Source organism: Hemicordylus capensis, chromosome 2 (assembly GCF_027244095.1).
Source record: "Hemicordylus capensis ecotype Gifberg chromosome 2, rHemCap1.1.pri, whole genome shotgun sequence".
Classification (NCBI taxonomy): Eukaryota; Metazoa; Chordata; class Lepidosauria; order Squamata; family Cordylidae; genus Hemicordylus; species Hemicordylus capensis.
In genome coordinates, this window is record NC_069658.1 from 1,218,285 (window position 1) to 1,236,408 (window position 18,124).

Here is an 18,124-nt window from a genome sequence, read left to right on the forward strand (position 1 = left end):
GGTGCTGTAGGCCCCTGATCATCTTGGTTGCCCTCTTCTGCACCTTTCCCAGTTCTACTATGTCCTCCTTTAGATGCGGTGACCTGTGCTGCCTGCAGGCTGGCCATTCATCAGGTTAAACGTGTAGCTCTACTTGATGAATGGCCAACCTGCAGGCAGCACAGGAGAGAGCGGAAGCAGAGCCATCTGCACCACCATCTGCACACACACACACACACACACACACACACCCCAGCTCGTTAGGATGAGCAACTACAGTTCTTAACTTGTGTTGGATTTTTGCAATAAACTGTCGTTGACCCATAAGCCTGTCTGGTATAAACAAGCAAAGTGCCATCGAGGCTTTTAAAAATGCAAATCCTTTTTTCAGGCCTTTTCCGTTCTATTGCTTCTGTTGATTGCAGTTGGGAGTTTTAACAATAACGAAGCCTCTTAACTGCCCCAGGTCTGTTTCCAAGCAGGAGAAGGCTTAATTATTGCGCTCCTTGCACTAAGGTTTCTTTTCTGTAGCAAAATAGTGGTATTTCCTCTGGGGTGGGGTGGGAGAAATAATTGGAGGGTAACCCCACCCCCCCCCATGAGTAGCAAGCGGCCCAGGGGCCGTCTGAGAGAGGCCCTCTGTGGGGCTCCTGCGTCTTCAGTCCCCTGGCTGGAGTCCCCAGGAAGGGAGCGGACCTGTTGGAGCCAGGCATTGGCCAGAGCCTTTGCTGCAGAACCCACAAGGGAGGGCCTTGCTGGGAAACGGGGGGCTCTGCTCAGTGCTGGCTGGAGCCTCCGGATCTCATTCCACTTCCAGCAAATTGTGGACCAGCTGATGGCGCTCAGGGGCTCTGGCGTAAGCTGTTGTGAATGGGGCCAGCAGGGGAAAGGCCTCCAGAGCCCTTTGCCAGGGTCTCCAAATGGGCAGCCCGTGGAAGGCCATAAATACCGCTCACGTGGGGTGGGGGGTCGGAGCCCTTGGCCTCCCGAAGCAGGGAGCAGGCTGTGCATACAGGCCGCCTGAGGGGCCCGGATGGGTGGCACTCCGGGGTCCCGTCCCCCCGCCCCGGTGTGGGCGCTGGAGATGGCCTGCCCGTGTCTCCTCCGTCCCGACTGCTGTCCCCTCCCCGACCTGTCCACGCAGGAGTCCATCTTGAAGGGCTGCTTCCCACCGTCCGGCCAGATTGAGGGCTTCACGGCCGAGATTGGGGCCAGCGGCTCGTACTGCCCGCAGCATGCCACCTTGCCCGTCGCGGTCACCTACTTTGACATTGCCGAGCACAGCGCCCCCTCGCCCTTCCTGGTACGTGGCTCCTGCCGAGGGGATGTCGCAGGACGGGGGGGTGGGCCTTGGCTGCCGGGGAGCAGGAGCGTGGCTGTCCAAACCCCAGAGAGCTCCCCGCGGTGGGCCACGGGGCTGGCAGCAGCCCCACTCGGGATACACCCAGGGGTTCCTCCCCCTTGGCCACCCGCAGCCCACTCCTGGTCTCAGGTGGGAGGCTTTAATGGCCCACGAGCCTCTCGTTTGGCCCCCGTCACCGGCTGCCAAGCTGGGGAGGGCTTTGGTGGCTGTTCCCCACGCCCACCGGCTGCCTTCCCTGCTTTGTCTCTGCCCTAGGGAGTCATTGACTTGGAAGCTCTGGGAAAGAAGGGTTACAGCATCCCCAAGACGGGCACCATCCAAGTGGTGAGTCTGCGCAGGCTGCAAGGAGGGGGCTGGGAGGTGGGCCTTTTGCCTTGGATCCGAGGGAGGGAGGGAGGCTGCTCAAGATGGTGGGGAGGAGCAGCCCAGAGCTCTGCCTCTGCAGTGGTTGCCTCTCCGCAGGGCATTGTCGTCGGTGTCCCCCCCCCCGCCTGACACACACAGACGCCCCCCACTGCTCAGCTGATTTGCACTCCCGTTCCAGACCTTATTCAACCCCAACAAGACAGTGGTGAAGATGTTCCTGGTGACCTATGACTTCCACGACATGCCCGCCAACCACGTCACCTTCCTGCGCCATCGGATCTTCCTGGTGCCCGTGGGGGAGGAGCAGGGGCCTGGCCCAGCCCTGGGGGAGCTGCCCAAGAGGGTGCTCTGCTACCTGATGCACCTGAGGTAAGGGCGGGGGGAGGGCGGGGTCCCCCTGGGTCCCCCGGAAGCCCCTGGGCGCCAGGACTGGCCTGCTCCCTCCTGGCGAGGAGCTGGGCATACCCAGGCCCCCTGCTGAGCCCGTCTCTGTGCATCGCCTGCATGTTCGTGCAAGGCCATCAGAATTGCCTGGCTGCTGGATCAGACCCAAGAAGGCCCAACTAGTCCAGCATCCGGTTTCCCTCCATGACCCACCAGGTGCCTCTGGGTAGGCCACAAACAGAACATGAAGGCTCTTGCCCTCCTCCCCCCCCCAGCAACTGAGGGGTATACTGCCTCTGAATGTGGAGGTTCCAGAGAGCCATTCACAGCAAGATTATTTGTTTGTTTGTCAAATTTGTACACCACCCCGAACTTTCATCTCTGGGTGGTTAACCCTAACATAAAACAAGTTAAAACTTAGGCAAAAAACTTAAGAAACAATTTAGACAATCTAAAAGTCACAAACTGATTAAAACAAACGTTTAAAAAGCTGAAAAGGCTTGGGTGAAGAGGTGGGTTTTCACGTGCTTTTTAAAAATGATCTGTGCAGTCCTGGAGGTTGGGCGCTTGCTGTTCTTAAAAAGGCAACTTGCCCATTGCTGCTCCCTTTGCGTTGCCATGGGTGGGCCCCCCTGCAGCAGTTCCGTGCTGCTGTTCTTGGCAACGGTGGTGGGCCTGGAGGCGGGCTGCTGGTTTGGACGGCATCCTTGAAGGTATCCATGGGAAAGAGGCCATTCTGCATATGCACGGCCTCCTCTGGCCCCCATGGATCTGGCCTTTCCCTGCCGTGCTGCCCCCTCAGGACTGGGGTGGGGCAAAGCACTTGGATCAGACCTCCTCCTCCGTCCATTCAGAAGACTGGTTTGCCCACAAGCCCGGCCAGACCTCTCTCTGCCCCCTCCTCGCCCCCAGACAGAGCAGCCCGCTGCCCGTGGGTCCCCACGGCGTCCCTGAAGCGCCTGCCTGCCTTTCTCGCTTCCCAGGTTCCACAGCTCCAAGTCGGGGAAGATCTACCTGCATGACGACATCCGCCTGCTCTTCTCCCGCAAGTCGATCGAGCTGGACTCGGGGATCCCCTACGAGCTGAAGTCCTTCACGGAATTGCCGCGCAACCCCTGCTACTCGCCACGAGCCTGAGGGGCCGCGATCTGTGCCGGGAGCCAGCACTCTGCCGGAGGAGGCAGGCAGGCAGGCGGGAATGCCTCCCTGGGGCGGGGAGAGGCTGCCGCTGCCGCAGCCCCAGACTGAACTGTGTGTGGCGTCTGTTGTGGCGGTTGGGGCCGAAGAGAAACCTGTGCCTGGCTTGGATCACAATTGCTGTGCGTCTCCGGCTCTAGTCCTGGTGCAGGGGGCCCCTGCAAGAGAAGGGGGTGGGCCTGCGTGGAATGAGGGGCTGCGTTACTGCGAGGGGGCCGTGATGGCTTCTGAGGAAAGGGGAGCGGGTGGGGAGGAAGGAAGAGGCTGGAAATGAAGGGCACTGAAAGGGTCCTACGGAAGAGGAGAAGCCGTTGGGTTCACCGGGATGGGGCTCCTCCAGCTGCTGGGTGGGCCTTTTGCCACCCAGCCTACCATCTCTCCCCATCCCCAGTGGGAAAGGGGCTCTGGCCAGAAGCGGGGCAGGCGGCGGCGGCAGCGGCGGCGAGTGGGGCGGCTGCACAGCTTCTCCTAAACTTCCTTGGGGAGGGCGAATTGGCTGACGTGAGGGGGCAGCCCATCGGCAGCCTCCCCCAGCTGTGGCTGAGTGCCAGCTCCAGGGCCCCAGAGGCGGCCACCTGCCTTCTCTCTCTCTCTCTCTCCTCTCCGCTCGCAGCCAGGGCGGTGTCTGCCCCTGCCCTCGGGCCAGTCCACAGCATTAGCCCACAACCTATTTCTCCGTCTGCTAGCCGGCTGTGTCAGTAGCGCCTCCCTTGACAGGGAGGGGGTGGCCCCCGTGGCTTGCTTCCGGTGCCCCAAGGTGGCCTCACCGGCAGCGGTAGCAGAGAGAGGAGAACTGCTCTGCTTTTCCTGCCCGCCCTGCTCCTGCTCCTGCTCCTGCTCTGGGTTCCTGGCCCAAAGGAGGAATGCTGAGGGTGCGGGCAGTGAGAAGCCAGGGGCCTCTTCTTGAACGGCTGGCCCTGTGGAGATTGCTGCTGTGTTGATGTCCTGACCACAGGACTGCCCCACTGAAGAGGAAGATGGTGCCAAATTTGCTGCTGCTGGTGGTGGAAGAGCACAGAGCTGAGCTGGCACTGAGACTCCTGCATGGTGGTCTCCTGGTGTCTGCTTAAAAAACCAGAAACAAAAAACCAACCCTGCAAGGGACAGTCATACATGCTGCCTTTGTAGCTGCTCTGCTGAAGGCCTCCAGGCCCCACTTTCCCGTGGGGGAGGGGCCAAGGGCATCTGTGCCATGTCCAAATGACAGGCAGCCTTGCTTCTGGGAAGGAGTCTGGCCGGCTGCCTGGGAGTAGGGGCAGATTTGTCCCCCAGAATCGCCACTCTGCCTGTACGGTTTGGGTTTGAGTGGCATCTCCCATGTCCCCCTCCCAAGCTGAAGTAGGAGTGGGGCATCCATTGCAGACACTTGAAGATATTTATATATATATATATATACATATACATATATTTAAAAAAAAAGACAGAAAGAATTGTACGTGATGCTTTCTATCTTTTTTAAAAAAGAAAATGCTATAAATGTGTGTTTGGCTATGGAGGGTGTCTTCCTTTGTGTTTGCAATACCTTTCATTCCTAATGGAATAAGACTCTGTTCTTGTGACCAGCGCAAAGATCTGCCTGATGGAAGGTGGAAGAGCGCCCAGGTTCACGCTTGGGCGTCTGACCCACTTAACGGTGGCCAGTAGGCAACCTCAACCTAATTGCAACTGGCTGAAACACCTTTGTTCAGAGGAGGAGTCTTAGGGTTCAGTCTGAACGACATTTACCAAGAAGGAAGTCCCTTTTACAGTGAGGGCGTTTCACTCCATCGAAGGCTGTAAGTGGAGCTCTGCTGTATCAGACTAAAGGTCAGTCTAAATCCAGGCACTTTCCCACCGTGCTGCCTCTAGGAAGCTCACAAGCCAGACAGGAAGGCAACGGCTCCCACTCAGTGCTCCCCCTGCTCTGCAGGTGATAGTCAGTGGCCTGCTGCTTCTGCAAGGCTCCATCCCTGAAGTGGGGGCCGGGCAGAATGGGAGGAGGCTGCTTTATCTGCTATTCCACAGTGCAAGTATGGCGGGAGCTGGTCAAGACCAGACACACATTTTTGAATGCAGCAGTTGGTGTGCCTCCATTTCAATCCAATACCCCCACTGTGCCCCTGCCTCCAACATTTGGGGGCAACGTGCCTCCATCTCCTGTAAGGGCATGAGACACTCTACAACTGGCTTTGGAAAATCATTTTTCATCCAAGTCAACTGCAAACTGGATATTTTCTTATCCCTTCAGCCAAATAAGAATTAAAGCAGAAGACCAGGATGGGCATGTTTGAAGAGCAATTTGCTAATTGCAGCTCTTTTGGTAGAGGCAGTTGCCTGACAAGCTTTTATTTTCTGTTGTGTTGAGTAGCTGGCAAAGGGCTTTTATGTACAATCTGTAGCCATGGTGGCTGAAGTGAGAATAGGTGGAGACTTGGCATTTTGCTCTTGGACTGCAAACAAGACGTCTCCGCCATTGAAGGAAGGAAGGAAAGGGAGGTTTCTTTCTAGACACTTTATCTATCCATTTCTGTTGATGTAGAGAATTCATTACTACAGGATATCCTGGTGGCCAATTAATTTCAAAGGCATTAGGCAAATCTAGGGAAAGGCCTCTATGTATCTAGTAGCCATGCTAGTTAAATGAAATCTGTGTTCTAGATGGTGAAGCTTCTGGAGTTCCATCACATGGCAGTAGTGCTGACTGCCTGTGTCTCCTTCAGGCTGTTGTCAGAGGGTGGGGAGTTGTCTAGTAGGCTACAGAAGCTCCCTTCCCCTTCCCTAATAGGCAGAGAATTGTATCATTTCCAAAATACATTTCAGCCCATGCCTGACTTGAAACAAGGGACCAAAACCCTGTCAATAATTAAAAAATACAGGACATCAAGCTTTCTATTAAAAATGAAATTAAGCATTACTTTGTGGAGAGCTGTGAAGTTGTGTGCAATTGATGGTTATTTGGAAGAGCTGGCAGCTCAGCCCATAAAGTTTAAAGGGAGCTGGAGATGCATAATCTTAAGGTGCTGGAATATTCAAAAATAAGATTTATTTCTCAAATGTGAATTCCTTACAAAAACTGGTATCTTGAGGTATCTGCTTCAACAGTGGCTAAACAGCACAGTGGCAATTTCCCAGGAATTCTGAAGAACAGCAGAAGCGGGAGCACTAGCTGCAGGCAGGGATTGATGTTGAAATCCAGTTAAATGTGACTTGGCTCCTGGCTGCTGCTATTTATTTATTTATTAAATTTATACCCTGCCCAAACTTGCGGCTCTGGGCAGTGTTAGAGGCATAAGTTTGAGGCCAAACAGGTTGGCAGGTCACCTCCTTTTCAGTTATCCACCTGTGAAGTCGGTGGGCTTAGTGTGGCGTTTTAAGCAAAGCAGGATAATGCAAAGCAGCATCCTCAATGAATCAGCTGTACAGCATCTTCTACACCAGGCCATAGTGGCAGCGGGTGAGAAAACATAAGAACAGCCCTGCAGGATCAGGCCCAAGGAGGCCCATCTAGTCCAGCATCCCGTTTCACACAATGGCCCACCAGATGCCGCTGGAAGCCACAGGCAGGAGTTGAGGGCATGCCCTCTCATCTGCTGCTCTTACTCCCCTGCAACTGGGACTCAGAGGCATCCTGCCTTGGAGGCTGGAGGTGGCCTATAGCCCTCAGATTAGTAGCTGTTGATAGCCCTCTCCTCCATGAAGTTAACCCTTCATAAAGCCATCCAGGTTGTTGGCTGTCACCACATCAAGAATTCCACAAGTGGATTATGCGTTGTGTGAGAAAGTACTTCCGTTTGTTGGTCCTAGATTTTGCTCTAGTTCAGCAATGGTTGAGAACCTCCATTTGAGAACCACTTGCTATAAGCGATCAACTACCAGGCTGGCACGTGTGGGCATTCTGCAAAGGTGCCCAGCACCACCGAGGCTTCTTCCAGCCCTTTCCTCGCTGGGGAAATCGTTGCTTCCAAATGCAGTGCACTGGTGGGTGCCCCTTGGGGCTGAGCTGCCTCCTGCTTCACTGGCACCTGTAGCGGGGAGGAGCAGCAGCACCCTCCCCATGAGATGCATCCTGATGAGGCCGATCTGGTCCAGCACCCTGTTCACACAGTGGCCCAGCAGATGCCCCTAAGAAGCCCACAGGCAGGAGCTGAGGGCAGGCCCTCTCTCCTGCCATTGCTCCCCTGGTAGGTAGAGGCTGGAGGTGGCCTGTAGCCACCAGACTAGTAGCCACGGATAGACCTCTTCTCCATGAATTTGTCTAATCCCCTTTTAAAGCCATTCAAAACAGTGACCGTCACCACATGTGGCAAAGAATTCCAGAGGTTAATTCTGTGTGGTGTGAAAAAATACTTCCGATTGTAAGCCCTACATTTCCCGACCTTCAGGTCCTCCCCGCCTTTCCAGGAACACGTTCCATGCATTGGCCCCACGAAAAGAGCAGCAGCTCGTTCAGGCTCCTCTGCCACCAGTGAGCGGAACCTTTAGCGCCGGCCTTGTTACCGGGGAGCACACGCACATATAGTGCACCAGGGAGCAAGAGATGGACGAAGCGGAGGTCCGCCATTGGGCGCTCTAGGTCACAGGCTCTCTCGTTTCCCCGCCGCTCTATAGCTCTCTCGGATCAGCCTTGCACCATAGAGATATGAAGTGGCCAGAGAGACGCTTCTCACTGGCCCTGCAGGTCATTTCTGGGCTGCAGGCGGTGCTGTCTTTAAATGCCACCCCCGGGAAGGAGGGAAATGAGAGGAGCTGCAAGCTGCCTTTAAAAAGGAGCCTTTGCAATGCGAATTCCAGCCCTCGTGCAGCCTCTCGTTTACTGTGACTATTATTTGCATGCCTTTTTTCCACCAGGAAAGTTCTCAAAGTTGTTGGGGTTTTTTTAGGGTTTTTAAAAAAATTTTTTTTTTGCTGGTCATTGACCGTAGTAGTGAAGTTGACTCGATTCACCTAGAAAAATAAGTGAGGTGTTTCCCAGTCTCAATAGGGGATGATCACCCTCTAAAAAGGCCCCAGCAGCAGCCGCCACGCGAGGGATGCGGCGGCGCTGGGACGGAACAGAGCCAGCTGCGAAGAGAGACGAGCACCCCTTGGAAACGGGCCTTTCACCACCCCCAGATTATAGGGATCCTTTGAGGAGATGCCCCCCTTGCCCCTCAGCGTGGATGGCGTCGAATGGTAGCCGGAAGTGGGGGGGCCGCGCGTGGCTCTCTCGCGGGGCCCGGAGCGGAAGGGTTTGGATGTCGGACCGGCTTCCGGCGCCAGTCAGAGCGAGCGATGCTGGCGCAGCGCGTGGGGCGGGCGGTCGCCGGGGGACTCCTGCGGCAGGTGGGCCAGCCAGGAGCGCAAGCCCGCAACCGGGGTGGGGGTCTGGGGCTTCCCGGAGCCCTACTTGCTCTCTCCCGCTCCGCGCTGCCTGCAGGCTGCCCACTCGTCAGGTAGAGCAACTGTACCTGACGAATGACCAGCCTGCAGGCGGCGCGGGCCGGGAGCGGAGCCACGCGAGTCGCCGCTGGGAAGCAGAGGCCGCTGCGTCTTCTTTGGCGCCCGCAGCTGCTCCCTGCCCCGCCGCCGCCTCCTCCCTCGAGGAGCCCGCCTGGCAGGCGCGGCGGGCATGAGCCCAGCAGCCTCCCGCCGAGGGCGCCCTCCCCGCCCGGCCTCCCCGGCGGCCTCCGGCGTGCGCGGGGAGCAGCCCCCGAGAGGAGCCGCCGGAGGGTGCTGGCGGCGGCGGGCTGGGGCCGGGTGCGCCCCGTGGGGTGGGCGCGGCTCGGGCTCCCGGCTGGCCGCGCCGAGCTTGAGCCCGGCTCCCGGTCATGTCTCCGCAGAGCTGCCGGCGGGCAGTGGCCCCGGGGTGGCTGGCCCCGGCGGCGCCCCAGAGGGGGCTCTCCAGCCTGCCCATGAACACCGTGGTCCTCTTCGTGCCCCAGCAGGAGGCCTGGGTGGTGGAGCGCATGGGCAGGTTCCACCGCATCCTGGAGCCGGTAAGGAGGGGCGGCGGGGATGGATGGGCGGGGGGCTGCAGAGCACCGGCCGTCCGGAACAGGTGTGTTTCCAGGGTCCCCTCCTGGTGTCCGCGAGCGGAGAAGCAGCCGGAGCAGGAGAGGCTGCCGCCGAGAGAGAGCCCTGGGCCGGCTGCTCCTCGGAAGGAGAAAGGGGGATGTGCCATTGGACTGGGCTTTAGAGGCCTGTGCCTGGCTGCATTCCAGTGCAAGGGCCTTGTGCCTTTGGGATCGGAAGCAGCTGCATAACACCCCGGATCAAGCAGAGAGTGGGTGCCTCGCTGGGAAAGGGGCAATTAATTAGACTTGCTAATGGCAGCAGAGAGTTCGGAGCTCTCAGGGGAGAGCCCATCCAGGGTCCTGCTTCCCACAGCGGCTGACTGGGATGCCTCTGGGAAGGGATGATCCTCCTCCGATGATCCGGAAGGCAAAAGCTCCTCCTTTGCTGTTACTGCACCGCAGCAGCTGATATTCTGATGCCTTCTGCCCCTAACCCTGGAAGAGGCTTCATTCCGCTGTTGTGGCCGCCGGTGGCGCTTTTCTCCTTCGCAAAGCAGATTATGGCAGCCAGAAACTGGAGGTGTGCCACTTGCTGAGTTTTCGTGAAGCTTTTTTTCTTCTAGACAGTAATTCCAAGGAACGGATGATTAGTTTAGTCTCTTGCTCAGTTAAGATTTACGTAACCACAAAGAATATGGATGGGAGTTCAGGTGAGTTTAAATGACAAAAACAGAAGCCTATAGTTTCATAAGTATATAAAGGTTACGGCACCCAGCTGGGGAAATGTGGAGGTTCTGCTGTCATAATTGAGAAACAAAACACACCTTCAAGGAAGGAACAGGGTTCAGTAGTAGAAGAAGTCACTGAGCAGATGAATTTCTGATTCTGGCCAGCTTTAATGAAGAGGAAAGCTAGCAAATATTTTTGGAGCAAGTCCATGAATTCAAGTCTTAGAAATAGCAGAGAACCTTCAGTGTACACACATCTTCTCTCTCTCAGAGAGGGGGCGGGCTATAAGCCATCTCCAGCCTCCAAGGCAGGATGCCGCTGAGTACCAGTTGCAGGGGAGCAACAGCAGGAGGGAGGGCAGGCCCTTTTCAACTCCTGCCTGTAGGCTTTCAGCAGCATCTGGTGGGCCACTGTGTGAAACAGGATGCTGGACTAGATGGGCCTCCTTGGGCCTGATCCAGCAGGGCTGTTCTTAGGTTCTCTCTTTTTTAAATGTACCTCATTGAGAGTATACTTGTTGCATGTGCTTCTGTGACTCCATGCTGGCCACAGCATGGTCCATGGAATATTCTTTGCATACATACATAGAAGTAAGTCCCATTGGACAGAGCAGAATTTATCTCCGAGTAAGTGTGCATAGGTTCCCCTTAAGTGGTGCAGCGGGGAAATGCTTGATGAACAAGCAGAAGGTTGCTGGTTCAAATCCCTGCTGGTACTATATTGGGCAGCAGCGATATAGGAAGATGCTGAAAGGCATCACCTCAGACTGCGTGGGAGGAGGCCATGGTCAACCCCTCCTGTATTCTACCAAAGACAACCACACAGGGCTCTCTGGTCGCCAGGAGTCTAAATAAACTCGATGACACACTTTACCTTGAAGTGTGCATAGGATTGTGCAGAGATTGTTCAGCTGAAGACTGGAGGCCTAGCCTCATTCTCCAGGAATGGTGGGAGCTGACTTCCTCCTCCTCCTCCTCCTCCTCATTGGTTCTTGATTTCAGAGTCTGCACTCTGGGACATATTTTGCTGCTTCCTTTGTTGTCCAGTAGCAGCAGCAGCAGCAGTTGAGGGAAGTTTTCTGCTGTCACAGACTGATCCTCAATAGGGTCTTGTGTACTATGTTGGTTAAGAAATCGGCCCCAGTGGGACTGACTTTGTAGTAGCGGCTTGTCCAAATGAACCAGGTGGGTGCCCAAGGAGGCGGCTCCTTTGCTTTCTCTCTCCTGCCCTGCTGGAGAGCTGCGCTGCCCCGCAGGCTGGCCATTCATCAGGCAACGTGTGCAGCCGCAGCTCTACCTGACGAATGGGTAGCCTGCAGGCTGTGCAGCTCTCAGGTGGCGGTTGAGGGGGGGAGGAGCCCCCTGAACTGCTCCCGGGGAGCAGGGGCAGCTGTGCCCGCTTGGCCGGCCCCTGGCGCCTTGGAGTGAGCGGGCCGCTTCGGCTGTGTAGCCAGTCTGCCTAGGATTGCACTGCTGGAGCTGGGGACTGTGGCGACCCCCTTCCCACCCTCAAGCACCCTGCAAGCGATTCTGCAGGTGTGTCAAGCGCTGCCCACCGCAGTGCGAGTTATGAGTTTGGCATCTGGCTAGATCAGGAGCAAGTGGTGACTATTCTGGAGAAAGATCTTTTCTCTCCCTCATCCTTGGCAGGGGCTGAACTTCCTCATCCCGCTTCTGGACCGCATCCGCTACGTTCAGAGCCTGAAAGAGATTGTCATCAATGTGCCAGAGCAGTCGGCTGTTAGCCTTGGTGAGCAGAGCTGGGTGGGGAACGGAATTTAGTCATGACGCGAAACGTAGTTGCCTGTGCCCGCCTGGAGTGCCTGTCTGTTAGAAACCACCACAGTGGTCTGTGCTGGCAAGGTATCCATCGGACAATGCCTGTGGAGCATTTCTTAGATGGGGGTGGGGTGGGATCGTGATGTAGCCCCCTTGCTGGAACTAAGTGGGGCTGGTTAGTGCCAGGGGGGCAGACTGCCTGGGAACCCCATGGATGGCTCCTTAGGCTTGTTCTCACGGCCAGCAGCTGGGTAGGGGGAGTGTCCCACCAGGCTCCGAGCCCCCTTTGGGGTCCCGAGAAGCAGCCGAGTGTCAGCAAGAGTGGGGACCAGTTGCCTGCTAGCCACGATCTGGGTGGCCCGGTGGCAGCCATCGCATACCGTCCGCACCGCACAGTACTGGGGGCGGGGAGCACACCTCACCCAGATTGCAGCTTGTGGACGATCCCTCTCCCCCCGCCCCCGCCCCCCAGCCACCCTCGATTTTTGCCAACACGTGACTGGTTCTCGGGAGCCCCCACAGCCCTTGGATCCTGGCTGGACACACATACACGCACCCCCGACCCATCTTCTGGTCGCGAGCACCAGCCCTCTCAGTTCCACCGTGAAAGAAAGGCAGGATGCAGACATGATAAATTCATGTGCACGTAGTCTGCTTGTGATTCTCGAAAAGCTGCCAAGCACTGAGACCCTCAGGCCACTGTCGGGTAGGACTCCTGGACCTCAAAACAAGTAAGCCGCTGGTGGCTGGAGGGGCTGAGCAGAATTGGAGTGCAGGCCTCCGGAGAGGTGCTGGGCAGAGGGTGGCTGGAAGGGGAAGGAGGCCGGGTGGTCTTCATGGCCTCTTGCCCGGTGCTGCTGGCTGGGAGCAGTCGGCGCTGGGTGTTCTGAGGGGGCATCCTCCCCGCATGGCTTAGGCCTCCCCTCTGCGGCCCGTGGCTCTTACTCGCTTCGGGCCATTCCGCCTGCTCTTCCTCTGCCAACTCCTCCTTGTGGTGTTTGCCACAGGTGGGTCCTTCTTGGTGGGGAAAGCCCCTTGGCTCAGTGTGGTGTCCTTCTCCAAGCCTAGGCCCTTGCTTCCACACCCTTCCTCCCTAGGTTTTTCTTTGCGGGACGTTGTCTGCTTTTTGGTTGGGAAAACTCTGCCCAAGACTCTGGAAGTCTCTCCCTCCTGGGTGTGTTTCCCAGCCTTTATCTTGGGAGGTGGAGCTTCAGTTGTGTTCCTCCTGAAATCATTTGTTGTGTTCTTGCAGACAACGTGACTCTCCAGATAGACGGCGTCCTCTACTTGCGCATCATGGACCCCTACAAGGTACCGGCTTCGGGTGGGTGGGTGGAAGCTGGCTGGAGGGGGTGGCATTGCCCAGCCAGAGGCTGCCAGGAGCCCCCCGGGGCACAGAGGGCCATCCCGGAGCGCTCTTGCTCTCTTTGGGTGGCCTCTGAAGGTGCCTTCCTGAAGGAAGCGGGGGGGGGCAGGAGGCAAGAAGGCAGAGATTGCCCCTGGGGACCGCTGGGGCTGAGGAGGGCCTGCTGAGGCTTGCCTCTGGGCTTCTGCTTTGGGCCGCGGCATGAACACCCCCTTCGCCTCCAGGCCGGGGGCAGGATGCTGGTGGTGTCCCAGGGGGGCAGTGGGGCCGCCACCTTGCTCCTCCCCTCCGACTCCTTTCTCCCTCTGGAACATGGGGATGCTGCCTTAGGCCACGAGTCAGACTTCTGCTCTGTCTAGCCCAGGGCAGTCTACTCTGGCTGGCAGCAGCTCTCTCCAGGCTTTCAGTCAGAGACTCCTTCCCAGCCCTGGAGATGCTGCCGCCAGGGATCAAGCCTGGGACCTTCTGCCCGTTCGGTGCCTCTGAATGAAGCTCCCCCTCCTCCCTGCAGGCGAGTTATGGAGTGGAGGACCCGGAGTATGCAGTGACTCAGCTGGCCCAGACCACCATGCGCTCGGAGCTGGGCAAGCTCTCCCTCGACAAAGTCTTCCGGGTGAGTGGCGCTGGGGAGGGGGCCGCTGGCTGAGAGGGGCACAGGGGAGCTCGTGGGCAGGGCGAGCAGGGGCCGGACTCCTCCGGGAAGGCTGCTGGGCGGCAGGGAGCTGCCTTGTGTGTGGATGGCGCGGAGGCCTGGAGGGTCAGGCTCTCGGCTTGCAGCAGTCCAGTCCAAGAGCACCAAATTGCCCGGGAGGTGAGCGGGGCTGGGAGTCACTGGGGCAGGAGAGCTGCCCAGGCCAGGAGCCGGTGGGCTCGGCAGCCAGGCAGAGGAGGCCCCAGGCGCCGGGCTCTCCTCCAGGGCCGCCTTGGGGCCCTCTGGGCTGCCTCCCTCCCTCCCTGACGCCATTGCCTCTCCACCCAGGAGCGCGAATCCCTCAACGCCAGCATCGTGGACGCCATCAACCAGGCCTCGGACTATTGGGGCATCCGGTGCCTGCGCTACGAGATCAAGGACATCCACGTGCCACCCCGTGTGAAGGAGTCCATGCAGATGCAGGTCAGGCGCAGAGGGAGGGCCTGGGCGCCCCGGAATCTCAGGGCGGGGGGCAGCTTTCCCTGCCCTTGGGGACGAGAGTCCCTCTGGGCGGCAGGACATGGGAGAGGCCTTTCCGCCTCCTCCCTCCCTGGGCCGGCTGGGCAGTGGCTGCCGCTCACCAGGCTTCACTTGGAGACCGGCCTGCTTCTGTCCCGGGGGTTCCTCAGCCCGTTCTGGCAGCTCCTCGTATCCCAGTGGAATGCCGGACTTGCCTTCCTCCTCTGGGCTGCAGTTGGGGAAGGGCCATCCCCTGGCTCTGGAGACCCCCTTCTCACAGATTTTGGAAAGCCTTCAGCTGTGCTGTGTTAGAGAAGGCTGCCTGGCCCCCCCAAGGATCCTGGGAGCCACACCAGCTCTCTTTGGCACCTGGGTCTGGCAGTGGTGGGCGAGGGGTGGACTTCTTCCATAGGGGGCAGTCCCGGAGGCTTCGGACCTCCAGGTGTCGCTGGGGAATTAGGTGGCTCTTCTGCAGTGATGCCGGGTGGGCCTCACAAAGCGGTCCTTCTGTGTCCAGGTGGAGGCTGAGAGGCGCAAGCGGGCGACGGTGCTGGAGTCCGAAGGAACGCGGGAGTCCGCCATCAATGTGGCCGAGGGACAGAAGCAAGCGCAGATCCTGGCTTCCGAGGCAGAGAAAGCAGAGCGGATCAACAATGCTGCCGGTACTGCGAGGCCGCTGGGGAGAAGCTCCCGTGCAGGACGGAATGCGCGTGCACGCACGCATGGGCACAAGTGCAAAGAGGCAGCCCTGCTCATCCGAGAGCGGCCTCCAGGGAGAGGGGCGTGGACGGAGCTCTGTGCCGAGACCTTGGAGGCTGTCTGTCAAGGGCACCCGCAGTTTGCCTTTGCTGTGTCCACACCGGTATCTTGCTTGTGGGATTTTGATGGTGCGGAATTCGGGGGGAGCAAGAAGCGACATCTGAGTACATTGCTGATAAACGGACGGAGGAATCGGGGTGGGTGCAGGCAGTTAATTCCGGAGCAAGGGAAGCTGCCTCAGACTTCCTGCGTGGCCATAAGGCCTAGACTTGCTGTTGGGAACAGAGGCAGAGAGAGGCTGTCGGGATTGCTGCTTTTGCCAAGAATTCCACAGTCCAAGCGCTGGAAGACGAAAAGGCTCCAGCAGAACCCCTGGCTGGGAGGTGCCCCCGTGAGCCTTTCCCCTGGGCTTTGTGGGAAGCGGTCTCTTCCCAGTCCGAGGGAGAGGCAGAGGCGTCCAGGGCAAGGTTGCTGGTGAGGCAGTCGCTGTGCTGCTCTCTGTGGATGCTTCTTGCCTGCCTGCAGAGCCCCCGTGAGTGCTGTCTGCCTTGGCTCCTCCCGGCCCTGTCGGCTGACGCTCTTCTGCTTCCTTTCCCAGGAGAGGCCAATGCCATGCTGGTGAAGGCTCAGGCCAAAGCAGAGGCGATTCGACTCTTGGCAGCTGCACTGGCCCAGCAGGTGACCGTGGGGCGGGGCGGGGCGGAGGGAGTCCTGGGAAAGAGGTTTGCTAGGCCTTGAGAACTTGTGGTGTGTGTGTGTGGGGGGGGGGGCGAGATTTGCAGTGGCCCTCCCACCAGGGGTAGGATGGCTAGCCCCAGAGCAACTCCCTCTTTTTACAACAGCCCCCCCCAACAGCTGGTTGTGGGGAGTTTGGGGTTTAGACGCACTAAGCACAGATCAGCAGTCATGAAAGCAAAAGATGGTTTATTTTACTAAAGTGGTAAGGGCTTGAAGTGTGTGTGTGTGTGTGTGTGTGTGTGTGTGTGCGCGCGCGCGCGCGTGTGTGAGAGAGAGAGTTTTACACCCCTCAGTAAACCAAATCTAATGAAGAAGCTAACTAGCTTGAACTAGCAGATCCTTGTGGCCTGCTCCAGGAGTCAAGGAGATCACAAGTTGAGCCTTTGGGTTCCACGAAACAGACCAACTGGTTATCCTTCCCTGGGATGCCGCAGGGGGCAGGGCTGTCTCTGCTCTGCAGAGCATCCAAGGCTTTGCTAAACAAAAACTGAGGGGAGTTGCCAATCGGAGGAGCTGGAGCTTTACACTCAGTGAGTGTGAGGATTCGGTTACAAGATTCTTCCTGGGCTCGTTATGCAGCAAGTTGAAGGTGGGGGGTGATGGGCTTTTGGAAGGAAGCCAGCAGTCGAGAGGATCCAGGCGCTGCCTGTGCTCTCCTCCTGCTCGGCCCCCAGCCCAGGGCGAGTGCCTGTGTGCTGCTTCCTGCTGGCAGGAGTCTTCTTCAGGGCCCCCTACGAGGGAAGCCCTCCAGTGCACTCTCCTGGGGGGGCATCAAGGGCCAGAAGGACCACGCCTGTTTCTCAGCAAAGGGAGGGGCCTCTACCACTGGGAGTGATCCTCTCCTGCCTTGCTGGCCCTTACACCCTACTTGCCCAGAGGTCCCAGTAACAGATGCCACTGAATGTGGGCTGCACCAAACACCTTGGCCCCCAAGAGCTCGGCCTGTTTGATTGTGCTCCCTTGCTGGGCTTGGAAGCCAGGCGGTGGCAGTGATGCTCTGGGGTCCCTTGCCTCTTGCGCTGGGCAGTCGGCAGGAGGAGGAGGAGGGCAGTCCCACTCTGGGCTGGCTCTTCTTCTCCCTCCTTGTTCACTGTGTCTCTGCCTGCTGCTCGCTCTCTCCCAGAATGGCAGTGCAGCGGCTTCCTTCTCCGTGGCTGAGCAGTACGTGGGTGCCTTCTCCAAGCTGGCCAAAGAGGCCAACACCATCCTGCTGCCCTCCAACACCGGAGATGTTCCCAACATGGTTGCCCAGGTCAGTTTTCGGCACAAGGACACAGGTGGCAGCCATGGGGCCAGTTGGGCAAGGCCATGGGCGGCTCTCTACCGAGGTTACATCTTACTGGTGACGCTTCCCAGGCTCCTGCATACAGCAGCTGTAAACTGGAGAAGCCCACCACTCTCTGAGGTGCTGTAGAGGTGGGGGGCAGTGGAGCAACCTTATCCAAAACGGGGTGATGCTTCCCAGAGGGGAGGAACGGGCCCCAGGCAGGCATCTGGCAGGGCACGCAGGCAGGCATTCATGGGCGGCGCACGGGATGCTTAGCCGAAAGGCAGGGGCCTCTGCAGGGTGACTGATTCCACGCAGAATGGGGCATGCCTAACTCCACAGAAATCAGTGGCTTGGGGCACATCGGATTTTTAGATTTCTGTCACACTTCACACACACACATTATCCTGTTGCAACTCTTGCAATGACCCTGTAGTGAGATGAGATGGAAGGAAACATGTGCCATGGTGGGATGTCCCTTTGCCTCGCTTTTGGTCAGCTTCTTGCTCTTCCGGCCTGTTTCCCACTAGTGACTGTAAATGTTAAAGCAGCTTGGAAGCAGAGATCTGCCAGGACTGTGGCAGAGCTCTCCAGCAGCTGGCCTCTTTTGCCTCTGCGGGGGCTGGGGCACTCTCCTCCCCTTCTTTTTCCCCACTCCAGGCCCTGGGGATCTACGCCAGCCTGAGCAAGCCCCAGCTGGCAAAGGCTGCAGAAGACACAGCGCTCCCTGACCACCAGGCCCAGCAGCCTTCAAGCATAGAGTATCCTGAGCCCCAGCAGCCGCGGACCAGCTAACAGAGAAGCTCGCAGGCACGGATCGTGGGGACAGTCCTCCTCACTTGTGCCTGCTGTCCATGGGCCCTGTAGCCCTTGTGCTCAGACTCTTATTCCTCCCCCACTTTGCTTTATTTTCTAATTTCAATTTAATCATGGAATAAAAGGAGATGGCCTGGGGCCCAGTGTCTGATCTTGTGCCGAGGTAGCCGGGAGGGAGCTTTTCTTCAGCAATTGGGAGTCTTGTTGGAAGCCTCAGTGAGGATAAAGGACCTCTTTGGGAGGAAGACCATTTGGAAAAC

General features: G+C 58.0%; 2 protein-coding genes across 3 annotated transcripts in view; both read left to right on the plus strand.

Moving 5' to 3' along the window:
- ATOSB (atos homolog B) overlaps nucleotides 1-4,780 on the plus strand; it is a 35,199-nt gene extending 30,419 nt beyond the window's left edge. The window contains exons 6-9 of the mRNA XM_053297562.1: nucleotides 1,124-1,282; nucleotides 1,598-1,666; nucleotides 1,887-2,077; nucleotides 3,076-4,780. Coding sequence (XP_053153537.1) covers nucleotides 1,124-1,282; nucleotides 1,598-1,666; nucleotides 1,887-2,077; nucleotides 3,076-3,229 — 573 coding nt within the window. The 3' untranslated portion in view covers nucleotides 3,230-4,780. The remainder of the gene's footprint in view (nucleotides 1-1,123; nucleotides 1,283-1,597; nucleotides 1,667-1,886; nucleotides 2,078-3,075) is intronic.
- Nucleotides 4,781-8,422: 3,642 nt separating this feature from the next.
- On the plus strand, nucleotides 8,423-18,002 carry STOML2 (stomatin like 2). Of its 2 annotated transcripts, XM_053303389.1 has the most exons (10): nucleotides 8,434-8,590; nucleotides 9,088-9,243; nucleotides 11,640-11,739; nucleotides 13,021-13,079; nucleotides 13,646-13,747; nucleotides 14,114-14,248; nucleotides 14,802-14,946; nucleotides 15,642-15,721; nucleotides 16,905-17,033; nucleotides 17,709-18,002. In XM_053303389.1, the coding sequence occupies exons 1-10, from the start codon at nucleotides 8,438-8,440 to the stop codon at nucleotides 17,841-17,843; spliced, it is 1,194 nt and encodes a 397-aa protein (XP_053159364.1). In that variant the 5' UTR covers nucleotides 8,434-8,437; the 3' UTR covers nucleotides 17,844-18,002. The 2 variants fall into 2 exon arrangements, with proteins under 2 accessions (XP_053159365.1, XP_053159364.1); XM_053303390.1 differs by lacking the exon at nucleotides 9,088-9,243 and having other exon boundaries at nucleotides 8,423-8,590.
- Nucleotides 18,003-18,124: the final 122 nt, after the last annotated feature.

Bases quoted from the DNA above. Each gene is read 5' to 3' on its own strand.
- STOML2 (XM_053303389.1), top strand. From the start codon at position 8,438: ATGGTAGCCGGAAGTGGGGGGGCCGCGCGTGGCTCTCTCGCGGGGCCC. The intron at 11,740-13,020 runs GTGAGCAGAGCT...GTGTTCTTGCAG, and splicing joins GCAGTCGGCTGTTAGCCTTG to ACAACGTGACTCTCCAGATA. The intron at 17,034-17,708 runs GTCAGTTTTCGG...TCCCCACTCCAG, and splicing joins TTCCCAACATGGTTGCCCAG to GCCCTGGGGATCTACGCCAG.